Source organism: Phacochoerus africanus, chromosome 3 (genome assembly GCF_016906955.1).
Source record: "Phacochoerus africanus isolate WHEZ1 chromosome 3, ROS_Pafr_v1, whole genome shotgun sequence".
In the NCBI taxonomy this organism is placed as follows: domain Eukaryota; kingdom Metazoa; phylum Chordata; class Mammalia; order Artiodactyla; family Suidae; genus Phacochoerus; species Phacochoerus africanus.
Window position 1 is genome coordinate 1,511,914 of NC_062546.1, and position 22,323 is coordinate 1,534,236.

At 58.0% G+C, this 22,323-nt stretch overlaps 1 protein-coding gene across 3 annotated transcripts; it reads right to left on the reverse strand.

Annotated features, from left to right (window-relative positions):
• Nucleotides 1-5,104: 5,104 nt before the first annotated feature.
• MTG2 (mitochondrial ribosome associated GTPase 2) lies at nt 5,105-22,162 on the reverse strand. 3 transcript variants are annotated; one of them, XM_047770710.1, is made up of 7 exons: nt 22,098-22,162; nt 11,267-11,476; nt 9,754-9,901; nt 8,264-8,379; nt 7,621-7,839; nt 7,318-7,456; nt 5,105-6,604 (listed from the first exon to the last, which is right to left on the reverse strand). In XM_047770710.1, exons 2-7 carry the CDS (start codon nt 11,468-11,470, stop codon nt 6,210-6,212), a joined length of 1,221 nt encoding a protein of 406 aa, XP_047626666.1. In that variant the 5' UTR covers nt 11,471-11,476; nt 22,098-22,162; the 3' UTR covers nt 5,105-6,209. The 3 variants fall into 3 exon arrangements, with proteins under 3 accessions (XP_047626666.1, XP_047626667.1, XP_047626668.1); XM_047770711.1 differs by lacking the exon at nt 22,098-22,162 and adding an exon at nt 21,627-22,057; XM_047770712.1 differs by lacking the exon at nt 7,621-7,839 and having other exon boundaries at nt 22,098-22,158.
• Nucleotides 22,163-22,323: the final 161 nt, after the last annotated feature.

A 22,323-nucleotide genomic window follows, 5' to 3' on the forward strand; every position in this document is an offset into this window, starting at 1 on the left:
GGCCACCCCATGGAGAGAGAGCACCTGGTACAGCTACAGCAGAGGAAAGCCACACAAAGGGCCGGATGGAGACGGATTCCCTGTGCTGTTGTCTGAGCACCTGGATCCAGCCTGGCCTGAAGCTGTCTGTTGGACCTTTAGGTTTCATGAGTTGCCAAATAGCCCTTCCTTCCTACAATGGGCACGAAATGAGATTTTGTAATGTGATGGCCAGGATTGGCCTTCCTCTGTCTTGGGTTGGGGAGGGGAGCGGAACATTCCTGATATGGGAGGTCTGTGACTTTCATAAAAAACGGGGAAGGGAGTTATTTAGTAAATAATTTGTAATGATCGCTGGTAGGAAAGTAATGATTGTAGGTATGTTAAAAGTAACATACCCGCTCTGGAGCTCCTGCTGTGGCTCAGCGGTAATGAATCTGACTAGCATCCATGAGGACGCGGTTTTGATCCCTGGCAAAGGGATCAAAAGTTTAAGCAATGCTGTGAGCTGTGGTGTAGGTCGCAGACGTGGCTCAGATCCTGTGTTGCTGCAGCTGTGGCCTGGGCTGGAGGCTACAGCTTTGATTCGACCGCTAGCCTGGAAACCTCCGTATGCTGTGGGCGCGGCCCTAAAATGACGAAAGAAAAAGAAAAAAGTACCGCACACGCTCTAAGGGTAGACATGCCAGCATGCCAGGCCATTTGCCCGTGACAGTCTGTCTTCCCGTCCATGGGCCGCCGAGCAGAGGACCTCGACCAGGCCCTCTGCCTTGGCCTTGGCTCCTTCCCCATTAAACAGGGCACCCAGACAGCACACGGCCGCCTGCCCCTGGGTGTCCGGAGGAGGCGCCTCCCTCTGCTCTGAAGTTTGGCGGACACAAATCCCAGAGGGGCACAAAAATAACCTTCAAAAGAGAAAGAAGAAAAGAGAGGAGGGAGCGAGGAGAGGGCTTTGGGATGTAAGGAGAGGCGGGGAGCGGTGATGCCGTGAGAGCTGCGCTGGGCTAAAAAAGCGACTGTGACATTCCAAAGCCACCAGCTTCCAAATTCAAACATGACAGATGTGACGATCTTCAAATGCTTCCACTTTAAATGCTGGGTGATCTTTAAAGGCCCAGCGCACCCTGGTTCTGAGCAGAGGTGTAAGAGCCGGGGCAGCTCGGGGGATGGGGGGGCGGGTGGGGAACCGCTGCCGCCCCCCTCCTCCCCCGCGCAGAGCCCGAGTCCTGAGAAGCCAGGGTGATGTGCACACCCTCTCCTCGCGGGCCCCTCCCCGGCGTCCCTCAGGGCCAGGGCCTTCCTTTGTCAGTGGTCAGTCAAGGCCCTGCTCTGTCCTGGGAACCATCTGCCTGTCGCCCCAGTCCCTCCAATCCATTAATTCATACTAAAGTGTGATGGACTGACTACTCCAGGGGGAGGTGGAGATTTGCCTTTTAGCAGAGGGCAATCCTGAAATCCAAAGGAGTCAAATGCTAATGCAGCTATTTCAGATGGGAAGGCGTCGTGGGTAGGTGAAGGGCTGGGGGTGGAAGGTGTCAGCACACTTCCTTGAGCCGCTGCTAACTGCTGGGCTGAGCTAGGCTGACTGCACGCAGGACTCCAGATCTATCCAGCTGGGAGGGCTGAGCTCCTGGTTGGACCCCCAGTGGGCCAGTGGCTCTGGACCCCAGACGCTACCCCGAGGTCCCTGAGCCAGCTGGCACCCCTCAGTCTCGGGGAAGGCAGGCACACCGACAGGTGTCCACCCTTTCAGGTCCACTGGGGGGCAGCTGGTGGGAAGCGGCCCGCAGGGGCTGCTGTGGGGTGTCCTGGCACAGCCAGCAGAGCAACCTCTGCACCCAAGGTTCCCCCCTAGGGACGGGGAAGAAGGCAGGGCCCCTTGTACAGACAGAGCGCCCCTGACTCGCCCAGTGCTTCAGCCCACATTGGCAACTGACCTCCCCCCCTCCTCCCCGCAAGGCCTCGCCCCTCCCTTGGGCCATCAGATAAGACAGAGAAGCTCGGTGCAATCTGCAGTTTCAATCTTTTAGCTAAGCGCAGCATTCTTTGTCACAAATCTGAGATTCAAATCCAACAGATTCGGTGACCCTCCCTGTTGTTCACAGACACTGCGGGGGAGGGGCTGGGCACTAAAGCGCCATCCAGCTCTTCGTAAGGGACAGGCAGGGACCAGGGGTGGCTGGCTGCGGCCCGGACCCCTGGGGGGTGTGCTGGCATCCTGGCAGCATGGCCCCCTGGACCCTGAGGCTTGCTCTGTCCTTGGCTGTGGCTCCCAGGGGGCTCCCGGGGGTACACAGAGAAGGGCCGCACGGCCTGGGTGGGGCTCAAGTGAGCAGGTTGAAGACCCCCGGGCCAGGCCACTGATGCCCTGCTCTGCTGGGCCTGCTGTCCCCACCCCAAATCCTGCCCCCCGCCCCGGACACAGCAGAACCTGGGGTGATTTCCTGGTGCTGGGAAGACATCGACCCGTCGATTCTTCGGCAAGGAGATTTGTCTTCTAAGGAATCACAGGCTTGTACGGCGGACAGAGGCCGTCAGGTGCCCTTCCTGCACGCCGCCCCTCAGGCAGTCCTGGCCCTGCGCACAGGTCCCCTCTGCTCTCCCGGCCCCTTGCCCTCTCAGAAGAGGGGACGCCGGCCTTGGCTGGGCCCGAGCACCGGCCAGGCCTGGAAAGGAGAACATGAGGACTGCACACGCGCCCCTGCACGCATGTGGGACGGTGCTGCGTGTGCACGTGTGCCAGTGCCCACGCTTAGCTTTGTGCAGTGTTTCTACTGTGGTCAAAGAACAGAAAATCGACCCTTCAACTGCCTTCGAGGGCTCGGTTCAGGGTATCGAGCGCACACCCGCTGCTGTGCGGCCAGCGCCCCCCCCCCCCTCCCCGAACCTTCTCCTCTTCCCAGATGGGAAGCCCACCCATTAAACCCTTGGTCCAGCGCGTTTCATCATGGGTGCAGATCCGCACGGCCCACAGTCACGACACCACCAGGCCCCGAAGCACAGCCACCTCCCACCCCCGAGCCCGACCACCAAGTCTGACCAGGATCCACAGGCCACCTTGAGTGCAGCCACATGGACCAGCGGTCTGTGGTCTTTGAATGTGCCCCATCAGTACACACTTGGGCGTGCATGTGCCCACACACGTGTATTACTGCACCACGCTCACGTGTGTCCTCACACCCCAGCAGCAAGCTGTCTCGAGGACCACGGGGTGGGGGGGTGCGAATGCACGAGGCCGGGAAGCCACGTGCCACAGACGGGCTGGCGAGGCCTGGGGCAGGGCCTCGTTGGGGGGCTGCCTTTGATCAGGTGGGCAGGGAAGCCCCCAGTTGGGGGCATTCCATGGGGTGTCTGAGGATGGGCGTTTGCGCCACAGGGACTGGCAACGCGAAACCTGGTGTCTGGGAAGGCCCTCCAGGCGGCCAAGAAACGGTGGGACTTGTTCTGCAGAGCAGAGAACAGATCCGACGAAACAGGTGGGAGCGGACGCAGCGCTCCTCCCACCGCAGGCGAAGCTGGGCTTGCGGAGAGCGCACGTGTCCGGGCAGAGAAGCAGCCCCACCCCAGGGCCGCAGGGCCTCGGGGGGCTGCTTGCCAGGGGCAGAGCCACGAAGCCCAGGGACGGCTGAGCTGAGCCCAGGAGTCCTGACCAGGCCTGGGGGTGTCCGTGAATGAGGCACCTGGACGGAGCAGCCCTGCCCAGGGCCCATTGTGCACCCCGGCCACGTGAGCTCCAGCCCCACCAGCCCCTCCCACGGGCGGCTCGGACCCTGCGGTAGGTGGTGCGGACGGCTTATCTTCGCCTCGGTGGGGCCTGTCGCCTGCCAGCAGGGCAGCCTGGCTGGATCACATGCTGGGTGCCAGCTGGGTCCGAGGGCGCAGAGGGAAGCTGTGTGGTCCCGGGGCCTTTGGTGGGACACGCAGCCCCTTTCCCTGCACCTTCCAGGTCAGGACAGGTAGGGCGGCCAGGGTTGAAGGCCAGGGAGGGGCGGCTCGGAGCTGGGCACCTGCAGGGACGGGCTGGGCTTGCTGAGCAGGCGCCCGAGCGGTAGGGCGGCCAGGGAGGGGCGGCTCGGAGCTGGGCACCTGCAGGGACGGGCTGGGCTTGCTGAGCAGGCGCCCGAGCGCCAAGTCTGATTTCCGCCGCCGAGGGACCAGCCTTGGGTCCTTAGTGTGTTGCTGCCCAAACCCCACCGCCGGCGGAGGAAGGGCGGGGTCCGGGGAGCCCTGGAACCAGGAACGCCAGGCCTCAGGGGGTTGCAAACTGGGGACCTGGGGAAATTCTACGTCCTGACATGAAGGCTTCCAGAAAGGCGGGGAGCAGGCAGTGATGGCCTGAGGAGCGGCTCAGAGGGGGCGACTCCATCAGGAGAGTGAAGCAGGCGGGAGGGGAGAGCAGGGAGCCACCGGGAACAGTGGGCCGAGGACACTGCAGGGGCCACCTCAGGGCAAGGCCAGCGCCTGGATCATCCCAGAAGTGGAACCAATGGTGGGGGGGGGGACGCCGCCGCCTCAGAAACACTGTCCAGAGGCAGAGAGCGAGGCGGGTGGACCCAGGGCCATGCCAGCTTCATGAACCTGTCTAGATGGCCGAGCCCTGGTCCCATCGGCCTCACAGACCCGGCCACCTGGTGTGGGTGTGGGCATGGCCACAGGCAGAGCCCGGGAGCTCGGAGGCGGGAGAAGGCGAGTCCCCATCGCGGGGGTGGGGAGGTGGTGCCCGGGCTGATGGGATCCGATCCATCGGCTGCTCAGATCCAAGAGCAGACACTTTCTTGTGGAAACGGCCGCAAGAGGCCGGCCTGGCTGGAGGGAGGCGGGACGGGGCGGCTCCCACGCAGGTGTTCCAGCACCTGCCCCTGGCCTTTTAAACCCGTCTTCCAATTGAAAGAAACCTAAGCGTCCCAGACACCAGCCGCCACTCACACGTCCTGCCCACAGATGCTCATCGGTGCCTCTCTGGGTCAGTCCTGAAGCTGCTGGGGCTCACACCCTGCGCCCGGCTCTCCTGCCTCCTCACCAGTGCCCGTGGCGGGCCAGCCGCGGGGAGGCAGCGTGAGTGCCCCCCGCCCCCCTGGGCGCATGCGGTGGGGGCCCAGCGACCAAGATGAAAGGCCACGGATAATTAATGCTACTCAGACCTGGCTTTACTCTATGAAACCCTTTGTGGTGGCCTGAGAGGGAGAACAAACAGATGCAAAACCCATCTCTGGTTTCCAGAACACAAGGACCTCTGAAATTACAAGACATTAAAAAAAGCTTCGGGTGAAGGACTCTTGTTGGAGCTGCTGATCGGATGTCAGATCAGAACCGAATTGCTGCGGAGAGCTCAGGCGCCAGCTTATCACTCGAGCAATGCCCAGCCCCCGCACAGAAAAGCCGCCGCCCAGGGCTCCCAGCGCCTGGGGACCCTGAGCCGACCCTCAAAGGGTCCAGGGCCCCCCTCCTCACAGCCTTCTGTCGCTGCCACCTCGCCCTCAGGGACATGTCTCTCACACGGTCAGACTGTCTGCAGGAAACAAAGGTTCCAGACCATGTTGCTGCAGGAGTGGCCGGGGGCAGCCGGGAGTGGGTGCGGCTCCACCAACGCCTGCAAGCACAGACCGGACCAGGGCCCACCTCGGGGACGGTGCTGCCAGGCCCCCGCCCGCAGCCCGCAGTTAATAACCAGGCATGTTCGGCGAGGGCCCGAGGCCAAGCGTCCCCGGGTCGGATATTGGGAGCATTCGGTCGTGGAGCTCGACGCCCACAGAGCCGGGTGCTGTCTGGGACAATCGGGGGTCACACTGGCTGCTTCCTTCAGACGCAGCAGCTTGGGAAGAGGGTGGCGCCTGCAAACGCTCCCATCCCCCGCCCCCCCGCAGCAGACAGCGCTTCCCTGCAAAGCCGCCCACCCCTGGGACAGCTGCCACCACCCGCGGGTCAGCGCTGGGAACGCTGGCTCCCGTCCCGTCCGCGTGCTGTCATCTGTGCGCTCTAGCCTTTGGTGACGTCAGCCAGCCACGTGGTCCCTGCTAATTAGGGCCAGTGAACGCGGCCCAGCCCGTCTGGGGCATCGGTCCCAGGCTGTCGGGCGCCCCCGGATGAGGATGTCTGCCACCAAAACGGCTGAGGCCGAGGGAGGGCAGGGGGCTGGCAGAGAGGCAGACGCAGCAACGCCTCCTCGCACGTCTCTGAAGCTTCCTGCTTGGCCCCCTCGGTCGCTGCGGCCCGGCCCCCACCTCCCAGCGCTACCACCGCAGCGGCTGGCGGCCGTGCTCCAGCTCCACGGCCACGTGGTCGTCGTGCAGCTCCTTGAGACGCTGCAGCAGCCCCTCCAGGTTCTCCCCAGTGACAGCCGACAGGGCGATGGGCGCCTGGCCCAGGCGGGCCTGCAGCTGGGGCAGCCTGGCTCTGGCCTGAGGGAGGTCGACCTTGTTGGCCACGACGGCGTGGGGCCTCCGGGACAGGCCTGGCTCGTACATCTCCAGCTCCGCCTTCAGGTCGTCCAGCTGCACCCACGGCTCTGGCACCGAAAGGTCCACCACGAACAAGAGGAAGGGGCAGCGCTCGATGTGGCGGAGGAAGGCGAGGCCCAGGCCCCTGTTCTGGTGGGCGCCGCGGATGATGCCGGGGATGTCGGCCACTGCAGAGGGGACAGAGCACGGGGGGGGGGACCGGGACTCAGTTCTCAGACTTTCCTTCCAAGGAACTCCCTGCAACCGAAGGGGCTCTGGTTACCGCCGGGGTGATTCGTCAGGCCGACTGCCATCCCAGGCATTCCAGCTTTCGGTTGTGCTAATGCTGTGAAATATTTGGGTGACAGGCACGGTGACAGATCAGTCTAATAAGAACCATTTAACACATTCCAGCCTCGCTGGCTTCAAAAATGATTCAAAAAAGGGGAAATGGCTTTCTGTAATCTATTAATAATTTGATTACCGATAGAAATTGTTACAGTGTCCTCTGGAAATATAAAGTGCTATACAAACCGCATCGCCAGCAGGCTTACTATTTTTAATGGGTACATTATCTTCTGGAAAAAGTTTTCTTCTCTCAAAATGGTACAGGGAAAGCTTTTTAAATCACATGTTGTCCACATGACTGATGCTGCCGAGTTCCCCGCGGATGAGAGAAGAATAGAGGCGGTGAGAAAGGAGTAACTTCCTCGGGTTTGAAACTTACACTCAAACTCCTGAACTGCCACCAACAGAAGCCTGGGGGAGGGAGGGAGCAGGTCTGAACCCCGACTTTGACGGAGAGCCACGCTTTTTAAAGTAAGAAGAGCGCCGTGTGTGAGAGTTACGGAAGCAGGGCTCCGACCCCCCCATCAGCCCGACCCCGGGAGCCCGTGCCCACCTGCTACCTGCTGGTGGTCCTCGTAGTGAACCACCCCGACGTGGGGGTTCAGGGTCGTGAACGGGTACGAAGCCACAGCAGGCCTGGCGTTCGAGATGGCCCGGAGAAGCGACGACTTCCCCGCGTTGGGAAATCCAACCTGGAAGAGCATGGGAACGCGCCACCACCGCCGCCGCCGCCGCCGCCGTGTGTGATGACCGAGGCGCGGGGCTCGGGCTGGGCGGGGACCCGCGAGAGCGACCGGTCCCCCCACAGGGACAGCAGGCCTCCCCCTCCCCGCCTGGGCCTTCAGGCGACACCCACCATCCCAGCGTGGGCCACCGTCTTGAGCTCCAGGAGGAGGACTCGCTCCTGCCCGGGCTGCCCGGGGGTACAGGTCACCGGCGCCCGGTTGTCGTTGGCCAGGAAGAAGCGGTTGCCCTTCCCTCCGGCCCCGCCCAGAGCGGCGACGTACTCGGCGCCCGGGTGCGAGAGGTCAGCCAGGACTTGGCCGCCCTCCTTCACCAACGTGCCCACGGGGACCTGGAGAGAAGGAGGCCTTGAGGGGAAACCACGACGGCGCCGCCTCCCTCAGGCACAGCGTCCGGGGAGAGGCCCCGGCCCCAGAGGGCTTCTGGGGGCCGATGACGCTCCGGGCAAACTGCACACATGGCTTTTCCAAACGGTGCCGCTAAAGCAGCCAGAGGAGGAGGGGGATGCTGAGGGAACCCCCCCCCCCCACGGGGCTCTGGGGACAGAGGAGGAGCCGCCCTGGGTGCCCCCTCTACAAGGGACGATCATCTCCTGCTATCGGAAGGGGTCAGCCGGGCACACGCATCAGGTCAGCACGGGGTCCTCATCCCGGTGCCTTCCTGGGGGACGAGGCGCGTCCCCAGCCACGGGGCCCACCCGGCGGGCCTGGAGCTCCAAGGTCCAGACGGGGACGGGGCTGAGCCGCCAGGCCTACCCGGACGTAGAGGAGGGCGCCGTTTCGCCCAGAGCAGTTCTTCCTGCCGCCGTCTTCTCCGTCGCATCCCTGATACTGAGACAGGACCGAGGAGAGGGACTTGACTTGCCGGTCAACTAGGAGTCAGAGCGAGAAGCGTCACCTGCCTCTGTGCTGAGAGCAGGCCCGTTTCGTGTCGTTCCATGTCTGCTTTCCAGGTGAAGAGCACGGGGAGTTCCGGGAGTGGCTCAGCAGGAGTGAACAGGCTGGCATCCATGAGGACACGGGTTCCATCCCTGGCTCTGCTCAGTAGGTTAAGGATCTGGCGTTGTCGTAAACTGTGCTGTAGGTCACAGACGCGGCTCAGATCCTGAGTGGCTGTGGCTGTGGTGTAGCCCGGCAGCTGCAGCTCTGATTGGACCCCCAGCCTGGGAACTTCCACATGCTGCGGGTGCGGCCCTAAAAAGCAAAATAAATGCAAGCGCACGGGAACGTGGAACATGGAATGAGGTTGTAACAAAAGTTACTAAACTAGCAGTGATTTTTTGAAAAAGTTCAATTCTTATTTGCTTTCAAAAAACACAATTTCTAAAAAATTCAAAATTACCCGTAATGGCATGACCAAGCTGAAAACAGCTGTACTTTATTATGCTGTGAGTGGTTACTCAGTTTACCAGTTTGCTAAGCGTTTGTGTTCAATGTATGTTGAATGCAAGCCATCCTCTTTCAGCACTTTACCGAGAGTGTAACGGATTTAACCCTTTGACACACGGTACGAGAATATCCCATTCCCTGCATTCCTAAAATTAGAAAATGAAAGCCAACACCTGTGGAACTCCCTGGCAGCACAGTGGGTTAAGGACCTGGTGTAGTCACTGCTGTGGTGCAGGTTTGATTGCTGGCCTGGGAACTTTCATATGCTGCAGGCACGGCCAAAAAACCCCAAAAAGCAAACCCCAACAAACCAGCAAAGTTGGGTTTTGGTGGATTATATAAATGCGGACATCCACATAGTTTAATAAAACGGTCTCCACACATCACTGTTTTGTTGGTTTGGGGGGCTGTGCTCTTGGCATATGGACGTGCCCAGGCCAGGGATCGAACCCAAGCCACAGCAGTGACAACACCGGGTCCTGAACCACTAGGCCATCAGGGAACTTCCCACACAGCAATTTCTTTTTCTTTTTCTTTCTTTTTTTTTTTTTTTTTTGCTTTTTCTAGGGCCGCTCCTGCAGCATATGGAGGTTCCCAGGCTAGGGGTCGAATCGGAGCTGTAGCCACTGGCCTACACCACAGCTCATGGCCACGCCGGATCCTTCACCCACTGAGCAAGGCCAGGGATCGAACCCGCCACCTCATGGTTCCTGGTCGGATTCGTTAACCACTGCGCCAGGACGGGAACTCCCCCACACAGCAATTTCTGAATTCAAGTTCCCGTTTGGGTCCGAAGGTGAAACCCTCCCACCCAGACAGCGGACAGACGCCGCGTCTCCCCGAGCCGCCCCGGGCACCTTTCAGGATGACGTGGCCGCCGCTGCCGCCGTCGCCCCCGTCGGGGCCTCCAAACTCCTTCCGCGGCTCACTGTGGAAGCAGCTCGCGCCGTCGCCTCCGCGGCCGCCCCGGACAAGCACCCGGCGCTGGTCCACAAAATGCCGTTTCTGCAGAGAGCAGGGCGCCCGTCCTTGAGAACCCAGGTCCCTCTGGGGACCGAGCGGCCATTTCAATGGGCCTTTTCCACCTTTTCTTCTACAGGCTGTACGATTAGAAGCTCGCGGTATCAGTGTCGCTCCTCTGTCCCCAAAGGCACATGTGAGCATCCCCCCCCCCATCACTGGGACGTGGAGGCAAACGTTCATCAGCAAAGCAGGGCCAGCAGCGGTCAGCACGGAACCGACCCCGCAACCTAGAGAGACGGTGCTTGAGTAAAGCGTCCTCCCAGCCTTTTCCACACGCAAACACAGCGCTGAAACAACAGGTCTTCACCAACGGGGACTCTGCACCCCCGCCTGGCGGGGGGCGACGAGTGGGCACGGCGGTCCCAGGCTTCCTCCAGCACTGGGCAGGCTCATCCTCTGACTGGCACTGCGAGCAGTGCCGGATCTGAGAGCACGAAGGGCCGCACGAACCCCTAAGGAGCTACAGCGAGGTTAGTGTTTCACAAACATTCACACACTCACACACACACACACACACACACACACACATGGTGCTCAGCTGCCTGAGGCCAGGGCGCAGGGTCGGGGACCCCCCAGCTTCCCAGGTTGCCCATCCCGAGGAGCCTGCCTGCTTCTTGCGCGGGCAGTGTGCCACCCACACAGCCACTCCGAGGAGACTTGGGCACCTGCATTTCCCTCCACTACTCCGTGACCAGATTTTTCTTTTAAAGGAAAATACACACGTTTTTGAGATTCCCCGGCACCACCTCACGGAAAACCACAAATGACCATTTCAAGGACGAGTCACGACGAATACGATCAAAGTCAACGGGACGGAAGAGCCAAGCGGATGGGCACTGTCCCCCAGGTGACACCTAGGTTCAATCCTCCCAGTCAGGAGCGAGACAGGACCAGCAGTGCCCACGGATGGCAAAGTCACGTTCCCGCAGGGAGCGCTGCACCCCACCGAGCCTTGTTCGGACCCTACTCGGGAGGCAGCAAAGTGGGTCGTAAACAGGCACTTCCTTGAATTTAATTAAAGATCATTCATGTTTTCCATCGGTTTTGGGAAACAGAACAAAAACGTGCATAAGGCTCTCAGAGCCGTAAACCTAAAGGTCTGCCCCCTGCCCCACGCCCCCGCCCCTGCCCACGCTGTAAAGGAAGACCTAGTCGCCTGTCTGGGCGCACTGGGCCCCGCCAGGCCCGCTGCGTGTGGGCTGGCACAGCACTCGGAACCCACAAGCCTTCATCTCACTCACTGCCAGGGTGCTGGCGCTTCCTTACAACAGAGTCAGGACAAGGAGGACCAGGTGGCACCGCCCCCTGCCTCCTGAGGGGCACATCCCTTCCACGGCAGTGGCTCACCAGTTTCTTCTCAGAGAGCAGTTTCTTTCCGGAGGGCTCCTGGTGCTTGGTGCGGTGGGCACAGCCGACCAAGAGCAGCCTGGAAGGAGCATGCAGTGGAAACAGCCGGCCGGGCCCAGGGACCACTCGTGCCCACGGAGTCCAGCGCCCCACGCCCTCCAACGCGGCCCAGGATCTTGCTGAGAAAAGCCTCGGAGGGATCATGGCTCCCTAATAAAAATCAAATTGGCAAAATCAGACATGGGGTTTAAACCTGAACCTGAGGCTAAGGAAGTGGGCGTACCCGGCACCCGAGGACCTTAATGGGTGGTTTTGGAACAAACACAGGCGCCAACAAATGACTTCCCTGTGTCACCCACCACTTCCCGCCCCGAGTCACTGAGCGCCCTCTGCCCAGTCAGCCTCTAGGCTGCCGGGGGCAAGATCTGTGCACCAAGGAGGGAAGTCAATAAACCTGCAGCTGTTTTCCCTTCCTCTTTTCTTTGGCCACACCCCGGCACATGGGAGTTCCTGGACCAGGGACCAAACCTGCTGCCACAGCAGCTGGGGTCCCTGTGGTGAAAACACTGGATCCTTAACCTGTTGAGCCACAGAGTAACTCCCACCACTCTGGGTATGCCCCACAGAATATCACATTTCCGTTAAATGAAGATACTACAAAGGAAATCTGAGGGAGCCCCTGGCGGTCTGTGGTCAGGATTTGGTGCTCTCACCACCGCGGCCTGGCTTCAATCCCTGGTCTGGGACCTGAGATCCCGTATCAAACCACTGCAGGCTACTGCCAAAAATTAAAATAAAATAAAATAAAAAATAAAGAGGGGCGTTCTCTCATGGCACAGTGGATTGGGGATCGGCGTTGTTATGGCTGTGGCTTCAATCGCTGCTGTGGTGCTGGTTCGATCCCAGGCCCTGGAACTTCCACATGCCACGGGTGCGGTTGAAAAAAATAAATAAGATAAAATAAAAAAGAAATCTGAACCTCAAATCACAATTTCCTAAAAATTGGAGTTCCATCGTGGTGCACCGTTTCCACCCTGGAAACGTGTCTACTTGAAAGTGTATACATTTTAGGGAGTTCCTGTTGTGGCTCAGCGGAAATGAACCTGACTAGTATCCTTGCAGCTTCAATCTCTGGCCTTGCTCAGTGGGTTAAGGATCTGGCATTACCTGGATCCTGTGTTGCTGTGGCTGTGGCACAGGCTGGCGGCTACAGCTTCGATCCGATCCCTAGCCTGGGAACCTCCATGTGACATGAGTGCGGCCCTAAAAAGACAGAAAAAGACACACACACACACAAAAATCCTAAAAATAAAAACACCCATCTACTCAGACGCTGTCATGTGATCCTGTGCAGCCTGAAGTGGTCCAGCTGGAACACAGTGAGGTGTTATGGACAGAGTGCAGTGGGGAAGCCCCCAGGCTCTGCAAGCAGGCTCCCACCTCTGCCCCTTCTCCCCACTGTGACCTAGAAAGTTCCTCTGTAGACGGACGGGGCAGGGAGGATGAGCACACAACAGCGGTGCCTGGCCCACGCGATCACTAAGCATGAACTGTTTCTCACTGATTAAGAATCATTTAGGGGAGTTCCCATGGTGGCTCAGTGGTTAACGAATCCGACTAGGAGCCATGAGGTTGCGGGTTCGATCCCTGGCCTCGCTCAGTGGGTTAAGGATCCGGCGTTGCCGTGAGCTGTGGTGTAGGTTGCAGACGAGGCTTGGATCCCACGTCGCTGTGAGTTGTGGCATAGGCTCTGATCGGACCCCTAGCCTGGGAACCTCCACATGCCATGGGTGCGGCCCTAGAAAAGGCAAAAAAAAAAAAAATTAAATAATTTACATGTAAGGATAACCTGACCCCCTTGCTGTACAGTGGGAAAATTAAAAAAATTAAAAAAAAAAAGAATCATTTAGGGAGTTCCCGTCGTGGCTCAGTGGTTAACGAATCCAACTAGGAACCATGAGGTTTCGGGTTTGATCCCTGGCCTCGCTCAGTGGGTTAAGGACCTGGCGTTGCTGAGAGCTGTGGTGCTGGTCACAGACTGTGGCTCGGATCCAGCGTTGCTGTGGTTCTGGCGTAGACCAGTGGCTATAGCTCTGATTAGACCCCCTCGCCAGGGAACCTCCATATGCCATAGGAGCGGCCCTAGAAAAGGCAAAAAGACCCCCCCCCAAAAAAAAAATCATTTAGGAGTTCCCTGGTGGCCTAGCAGTTATGGACCTGGCATCACTATTGCGGCCCGGGTTCAATCCCTGGCCCAGGAACTTTCCCATGCCTCGGATGCAGCAAAAAAAAAAAAAAAAAAAAGTTTACACTATCACTCGTTCCCTAAACAGTGGGTGACAATTAAGCATCTTTCAGGTGCAGGGGTGGGGTGGGGGGGTCAACAAGGGGCGCCTAGGACCCCGCCCTGCAGAAAACCACAGCCCTTCCTCTGTACCGAACACGCACCCACTTCCAGATGTCCCTCCCGGGGGCACACGTGTGCCACACACGAGGAAACTAGTGAGGCTTCCCGCCCATTTTTAGGTCTAAGTTAGATGTATAGAAAGATACACACACACACACACACGCACACACACACGCATTGTTTAAAAAACAGTCAAACAGCCACCATGAGCGTCACAGCAGGTGAGGAAGCAGAGCTCGCCTTCCCTTTCCAGGCCCGGGTGTGAGCGCCTGCTCCGGACCCCCCCCCCCCCCGAAATGCCCCCCTGGTGGGAGCTCTTCCCTTGGTGCCGGTGCCGCACTCAGAAGCTCCGCTTGTCCTTCGGAAATAGTCACAGCTGGCGCAACGTGGGAAGACCACCACAGAGGGAAGTCTCCCTGCATCTGGAGGCTGAGCGGCCGACACGACGCCCCCCCCCCCCCACCCCCCGGGACAGTGCAGTTGCCTCCCTGCGGACAGGGGCGTCCCCTACGGACCGCCCCCCTCCCCCCACCCCGTCCGCGGCCAGCGGCCACACTCCGAGCCCGGCTGTGGCTGACTGTCCCCCAGCGGCTCCACGCAAAGGCCGCTGCTCAGGATCACCCGCTGCACCTGCCTGCGGCGCCTCTGCAGCCGCTCCCTGACCCGCGTGCCCTTGACGCCGGGAAGGTCACGGGCCAGGCCTTCTGCAGCGCAGCCTCACTTTCCCCGCCCGCCGGCCCCTGGGGCCGAGACGCAGGCGATGCATTTTTAGCAGGGGTCCCGGCTCAGGGGGTCCCTGCCCAGGGGGTCCCTGCCCGGCTTCCCGCCATCACCGTCAGGGCGCTCCCTCCCCGGGCAGCTATGAGGACCTCGCGGGACGCGCCCTGAGACCCAGCAAGCTCCGCTCGCCATAAACCATCCCTTTCCTCGTGTCACCAGCTCGGTTTCCGATTTGATTCAGTGAGCTGCACTCCGCTACTATCCTTTAGTGTGACACTCAAGCTCTCTCCGGTGTGGCCAGCGGAGGCCCATCGGTGTCCTTCAGACAAGTGCCAGTCACCTCTGAGCAGGCCCCTGCTTCCAGGCATGAAGCGTCCAGGCTCACCCAGTACTTTCTGCTCGGACCTTGAAACCAGCCTCCACTCCTTTACTTCTTTCAGAGGAGTGGTGTCTAGACACCCCAGGTCCCTCCGTGGACAGAGCCGGGCACGGGCGCAGGTGAGTGCCCGCACATGCCCAGCATGCACCTCTGCAGTCACGGCTGCACCGATCGGTTCACCGACGGCACGGAGCAGCCTGTTCTACACACTGTGAGTTCACCCCCACTGTCCGATTCCAGTGCAGCACCACACGGCCTGTCTAATGTTGTCCGTCTTTGCAACTCCATGCTCAGACTGTCAGGATCCAGCTCCTGTATCCTCGACACCTCTGCTCATCCGCCTCCTCCCACGGGGGCTCTCCCCTCCAGCTAAGCCGCCCTGCCAGGGAGGCACCTTCCTCTTGTCCTCTTCCTGTAAATGCATTCTTTAAACAAACCTTTACTTTGGAATGACTTTAGGTTTACAGAAAGGGCCATGTTACCACACACATCATGTTCGGTTCCACCGATACGAGCATCTTCCGTGCCAGGAAACCAACACTGCTGGGAAATTAACTAAACAAGAGGTGGCGTCTGGATTTTTCGTTTCCCCGTGAATACCCTTCCTCTGTTCCAGGACCCCACACTGCATTAAGCCATCTTGAAAAGATATTTTTATTATTTTTTATTTATTTATTTTTGCTATTTTAGGGCTGCTCCAGGTTCCTAGGCTAGGGGTCCAATCGGAGCTACAGCTGCCGGCCTCCACCACAGCCACGGCAAGGCAGGATCCGAGCTGCGTCTGTGACCTAAACCTCAGCTCATGGCAATGCCGGATCCTTAACCCACTGAGAGAGGCCAGGGATGGAACCCGCCACCTCATGGTTCCCAGTCGGATTCGTTTCCACTGTGACACGATGGGAACTCCTGAAAAGATATTTTTAAAGTGCTAAAGGAAGAAAGTCCACCCAGCATCACACGGCCAGTGAAAATATCCCTCAGGACGGAAGGGCAAGTAAGAGCCGCTTGGCCGGAGGAAGACGAGGGGCCTGTCTCTAGAGCAGGGCTCAAGAAGCCCCTCGGCTTGAACGAAAAGGCCACCAGCGGGAAGCCCTGATCGTTAGGAAAGAGAGGAGAGCAGCAGAAATGGTAAATAGAAAAGGCGGCTTCCTCCCTTGTTCGTCCTAAAACGTGTACGACTGTGGGAAGAAGAGACTGTCTACACCACTGTCCATGGGTCGCCCGCTTCAGGTGACAACCTAACAATTCCGCATTTCTGCGAAATGGCACCATCTTACACGGAAGCGGCCTTGAAAGGCTGGGTCTACGCGCATTGCCGCGAGGCCAAGTAAAACAGGACTCAGAGACGTACCCCAAGAGCCAATGGATGGGTGACACAGAACGCTGAAAACCTCCCAACAATTCAAAGGAAAGGCGACAAAAAAGAGGGACACACAGAAAACAAACAAAGAATGGTGTCCCTGAGCCTAACCGCACACGGAACTTGACAAAACGGCCTTCCAGAAAAAGGGCGTTACCAGACACGTGACAGTGACAACAGGGACCACTCACCAGGAAGGCCTGACAGATAAAAATGTGCGTGAGCCTAAGAAGAAATTCAAAATCAGAAAGCAGACGTGACAGAAGTAAAGGGAGAAACAGACCATTCCATAACGAGAGCGGGAAATTTTGATGCCGCTCTCTCGGGAAGTGACCAAACAAGAAGCTGAAAAACAAAACCATCCCCGTCAGTAAAGACACAGACTATCTCAACAGTGCTACCGGCGCTGCCGGTCTAACCGTTTCCAGAAGAGTCCACCCAGCAGCTGCGGGGCGCACACATCTGCAGGTGCGTGTGCGACATTCACCAAGACAGACCAGACCGCGGGTCATGAACCAGCCTTAATAAATGCCACGCGAGTGTATGCACTGACCGCAACAGAGATGAAGTCAACCAACAAAATACCTAAGGGGAGCTCCCACTGTGGCTCAGTGGGGACCCCTAGACTTAAAAAGCCAAAAAATGAAATAAAATAAAATACCTAGAAAAAACCAACTATCTGAAAATTAAACACCCTTCTAAATAATCCAATTGCTAAAAGTAGAAAAAAATATTTTTTTGCTTTTTAGGGCTGCACCCAGGGCATATGGAGGTTCCCAGGATAGGGGTCAAATAGGAGCTACAGCTGCTGGCCTACGCCACAGCCACAGCAACGCCGGATCCTTAACGCACTGAGCGAGGCCAGGGATCGAACCCACAACCTCATGGTTCCTAGTCAGATTCGTTTCCACTGCACCACAACAGGAGCGCCCAAGGACAAATTTCTTGAAAACCACTAGTACCAAAGAAACACACGAAGAAACAGAAAATCTCAAAAGCGCTGCATTTACTAAAGAAGTTGAATTTGTTTTGAAAGAACATTCCAGAAGGAAGACTCCAGACTCAGACTGCTTGCTGGTAAATTCTACCCAACATTCAAGGCAGAAACCAGGGCAAAACCTCACGCAAAACGTCCCAGGGACTCCAGGCGTGAGATCCCTATACCCACCTCGCCCTCTGAGGCCCGTGAAAGCCCAGCGCCGCAACCTGACAACATGAAACGAGAAACAACGGCCCCACATCCCTCAACAAGGCGCACAGTCCTCAACGAGCCCCCACCCGAGCCCGGCGGTGGGGAGGGTCACACGCCAGGCCGAGCACAAGGCTTCGCCCGCAGTGGGCACCCCCGGCCCCACCCCCACCGCAGGGCAGCACCCACCCCCGCCTGGGGCCGGGGAAGGAACCCGCCCAGCAGACTGGGGGCCGGGGCAGCGGGGGGAAGGTCCCCGACCTGAGAAAGGGCATCCAGCGAAGGCCTAAAGAAGGCAGGGGTGCCCCCACAGCCACGGAACACTGCCTTTTAGACACGTTTTTAAAAGGAGACATGCAACTGCAGAAGATACGACTGTCTCCACAGCAAATCCCAGGGAAATCTGCCAGAGATTAGGATTAGTACAGGAAGGAGGCGGCCTGCATGTTACAAGGTTAATACACTAAAGTCCACTGTGGGGAGGCCTGTTAAGAATTAAGGATCCTGGAGTTCCCGTCGTGCCTCCGTGGTTAACGAACCCGACTAGCATCCATGAGGACATGGGTTCCATCCCTGGCCTCGCTCAGGGGGTTAAGGATCCAGCGCTGCCATGAGCTGTGGAATAGGTCGCAGATGCAGCTCAGATCCTGCATTGCTGTGGCTGTGGTTTTAGGCTGGTGGCTACAGCTCTGACTGGACCCCGAGCCTGGGAACCTCTATATGCCATGGGTGTGGCCCTGAAAAGCAAAAAAAAAAAAAAAAAAGGATCCAGCGGGTTAAGGATCCAGGTTGTCACTGCAGCAGGGAGCTTCCACACGCCGTGGGCTCAGCCAAAAAAAAAAAAAAAATCAATTGTGTCCTTCTCTACGAGCAGCAAACAAAATGAAATTAAGGGAACAACCCCGTTTCCGGTGATGCCGATTACAAGAAGCATCTAGAAATAAGGTTAGCAAGGAACACTTAAGACCTCTACCTCACTACTGGCAAGATACTGCTCCAACTATTTCCAAGGGATTAATGCGTTTACTTCTCACAACAACTCTGTAGAGAAAGGTGCAGACACCGAGGCAGAGAGGCGATGCGACGGACCCAAGGTCGCACAGCTCAGACGGGAGGGGCGGGGGGCGCATAACCGCAGGGGGTCGAAGGGAAAGACCCACCGTCCCACCGGCAAACAAGCCCACCCGGAGCTGAGCCCGCTGCAGTCACGCCATCCGGCCCTGCTGTGCTCAAAACTAGGCTTCGGACACTGGCAACAGGAAACCTGGAACGCAAATGAACAGGATCCACGGCAAAGCCAACCGGAGGCTGAACCCTGAAGCTGCCTAACGTGGAGTACTTCCCCCTTTTCCCCTTTTCTTTTTTTTTGCCTTTTTAGGGCCGCAGGTGCAGCATACGGAGGTTCCCAGGCTAGGGGTAGAATTGGAGCTGCAGCTGCCAGCCTACACCACAGCCACAGCCACACCAACACCAGATCTGATTTGCATCCGCGACCTACACCGCAACTCATGGTAACGCCAGATCCTTAACCCACTGAGTGAGGCCAGGGAGTGAACCTGCGTCCTCCTGGATACTAGTCAGATTCTTAACCTACTGAGCCACAACAGGAACTTCCATATTTTCAGTTTCTGTTCATGAAAACCTGCTGAACTCGGAGTTCCCGTTGTGGCTCAGTGGTTAACAAACCCGACTAGTATTTATGAGGACATGGATTCAACCCCTGGCCTCATTCAGTGGGTTAAGGATCTGGTGTTGGCCTGAGCTGTGATGTAGGTTGCAGATGCAGCTTGGATCCCACATGGCTGTGGCTGTGGGGTAGGCGGGCAGCCACAGCTCAGCTTTGATCCCTAGCCTGGGAACCTCCATATGCCACAGGTGCAGCCCTAATAAGACAAAAAAACAAACAAAAAACAAACCCTGCTGAACATGTGCAGTGGCTCTTCCTTGCCAGGTGGACAAGTTCAATTGTGTTTCACACTATTTGGTCTTTTTTTTTTTGTCTTTTCCAGAGACACAGCAATGTGGGATCCGAGCTGCCTCTGAGACCTACACCACAGCTCACAGCAATGCTGGATCCTTAACTCACTGATCAAGGCCAGGGATCGAACCTGCAACCTCATGGTTCCTAGTCGGATTTGTTAACCACTGAGCCATGACGAGAACTCCTGGTCTTTGTTTTCCTTCTAATGCTTTACTTTCACTGTGCAGTAAGGTAACCAATAGTCACAGGATTGAGTTTAAAAACTTGTAGGGTTTTTTTTTGGTGCTTTTTTTTTTTTTGTCTTTTTGCCTTTTCTAGGGCCACTCCGCAGCATATGGAGGTTCCCAGGCTAGGGGTCGAATCGGAGCTTTAGCCACCAGCCTATGCCAGAGCCACAGCAATGTGGGATCCGAGCCACGTCTTCGACCTACACCACAGCTCACGGCAACGCCAGATCCCTAACTCACTGAGCAAGGCCAGGGACTGAACCTGCAATCTCACGGTTCCTAGGTGGATTTGTTAACCACTGTGCCACAACGGGAACTCCCTAAAAACTTGTTAAATGTAAAAATTCAGTCCCTCAATCACACAAGACACATTTGAAGTGCTCATGGTCACACATGGCCAATGGGTACGACACTGAAGAGCACAGATTTGCACCCCTGTGTAGAGGGTGCAACTTATGTACAAGGTTCTACTGGTCAGTGCTGGTTTGCCCTGTGCAGTGGGATCTCAGAGAAGCGAACTCAAACTCTTCGCACGAGCATCCGTTTCCTGGGCCCAGTTTAACAGAGTATAAAAAGCAGGACAGGAGTTCCCCTCGTGGCGCAGTGGTTAACAAATCCGACCAGGAACCATGAGGTTGCGGGTTCGATCCCTGGCCTCACTCAGTGGGTTAAGGATCCGGCGTTGCCGTGAGTTGTGGTGTAGGTTGCAGACGTGGCTCGGATCCCGAGTTGCTGTGGCTCTGGTGTAGGCAGGCAGCTATAGCTCCGATTCGACCCCTAGCCTGGGAACCTCCATATGCCGCGGGTGCGGCCCAAGAAATGGCAAGACAAAAATTAAAAAAAAAAAAAATAAAAAATAAATAAAAAGCAGGACAGTGGTGAAAGCCCGGGGTTCAGAGTCAGACAGACTTCACCATCACAGGACGAGGACTTTAAGAAATGCTGGGAAGGTGCTCAGTGCATGGCACAGGCGCCAATCTGTTCAGGAAAGTGCTAAGCTCAGTTCTGCTGGTCATACTCATTACTCCCTGCCTGGAGCCATATCCTACTATGCAAGTTTAAAAATGTATTCCTGGAGTTCCTGTCGTGGCGCAGTGGTTAACGAATCCGACTAGGAACCATGAGGTTGCGGGTTCGGTCCCTGCCCTTGCTCAGTGGGTTAACGATCCGGCGTTGCCGTGAGCTGTGGTGTAGGTTGCAGACGCGGCTCGGATCCCGCGTTGCTGTGGCTCTGGCGTAGGCCGGTGGCTGCAGCTCCGATTCGACCCCTAGCCTGGGAACCTCCATATGCCACGGGAGCGGCCCAAGAAATAGCAACAACAACAACAACAACAAAAAGACAAAAGACCAAAAAAAAAACAAAATGTATTCCTTACAACAAGCCTGTGCGGGCGATGCTGCTCGCTGTTTTTTTCATTTGCTTCTCTAGACCCACTTTCCACCCTGCTCAGTGTCAAGAGCCTGCCCTGTGAGACTGCCCTCAGCTACCCTGCCCTCAGGCAGAGTCTGGTGAGGAGCAGGAGGGCCAGATGCTGAGCTCCCTGCTCCCCTCAGATTCCTAGAAGCCACGGACACAGCGCTCTCCTGGTCCAGGGGTAGAAGCAACTCCACCGTCAAGGAGCTCCAGGATAAAACACGAACTACACGCTCCCTTTTAAGCAGGGCCTTTACAAGCCCTCCTTAAATTATCCTAAAGTGAGAGTGCCGCGATTTCTGACCCCCTTTTTTTTTTTTAGCCACACATTTTCCATATGCCTTTTTGAGAGGATAGGGCGATTCCCTGGGGGAGGGGGCGAGCCTGAGCCGCAGCTGTGACCTATGCCTCAGCTGCAGCAAGGCCACATCCTTAGCTGCTGCACCACAGCGGGAACTCCTGACCCTTACATCTTTTTATGCCCACTTTAAAGCAGTGGAGGCTGAGGCTCAGAAAGGCTGTCACACAGTGCCCCCTGGGCATCGCTGTATTTTACACCAAATGTCTTCAAACTGACGTATGTACACGGGACCACCATCCAAGAGAACCAAGACAAGCATCATTTTACAAGAACCCATTTTGTGCTCCTTAACCTCTGACATGTTGACTCTGCTAGAACATACCTGCCCGAGAACTAACTTGCACTTCAAAGCATCTTCTCTTAAGAGGACCTCTCCTTTACACCCAGTGACGTGGCCCTAAGGACAGGCCTTCCCCTCCCTGCAGCCCCGGGAGCAGGACACCCCGCTGCGTCCGCAGCCGCAGCGACGCAGACGGGTACCGAGCGGGTCTCAGCCCGCGAAGCCCGCCGCGGACCAGGACCCGTCGGGGGACGGCCAGCCCGGCCGGAGCTGCGCCCCCAGGGGCACGCTGCTCCGTGCAACCGCGCACCACTCGTGAGTGTAAAGCAACCTCCGGGAGGAAGTAACACTCGGCCCTCGCCGGGGAAGTCTCGGGGCCCCCTGGACGCGCGTCCACGACGGCTGAGAGGAGGCAGGAAGCCGGGGCTCTCGCTCAGCCCTGCGCCTCTCCTCCACCCCGCCTCCCTCCTTAAGATCCCCAGGTCCCGGGGTTCACGGCCCGCGAGCACCCACCTGAGGGCATGTCACTTCCGGGGCCCGGGCCGCCGCCGGACACCACTTCCGGGGGCGGTCCCCAGCGCGCATGCGCGAGGGGCGGGACCGCCGCCGCGTCCGGGCCCGCGGGGGCGGGACCTGGCCCGGTGGGCGGGGCCTCGCGCAAGAGCGCGCGGGGACCCTTTCAGGTCCTCGTCCACGCGGAGAGTAGGCTCCCGGCTCCCCGCGTTGCCGAACGGAACAG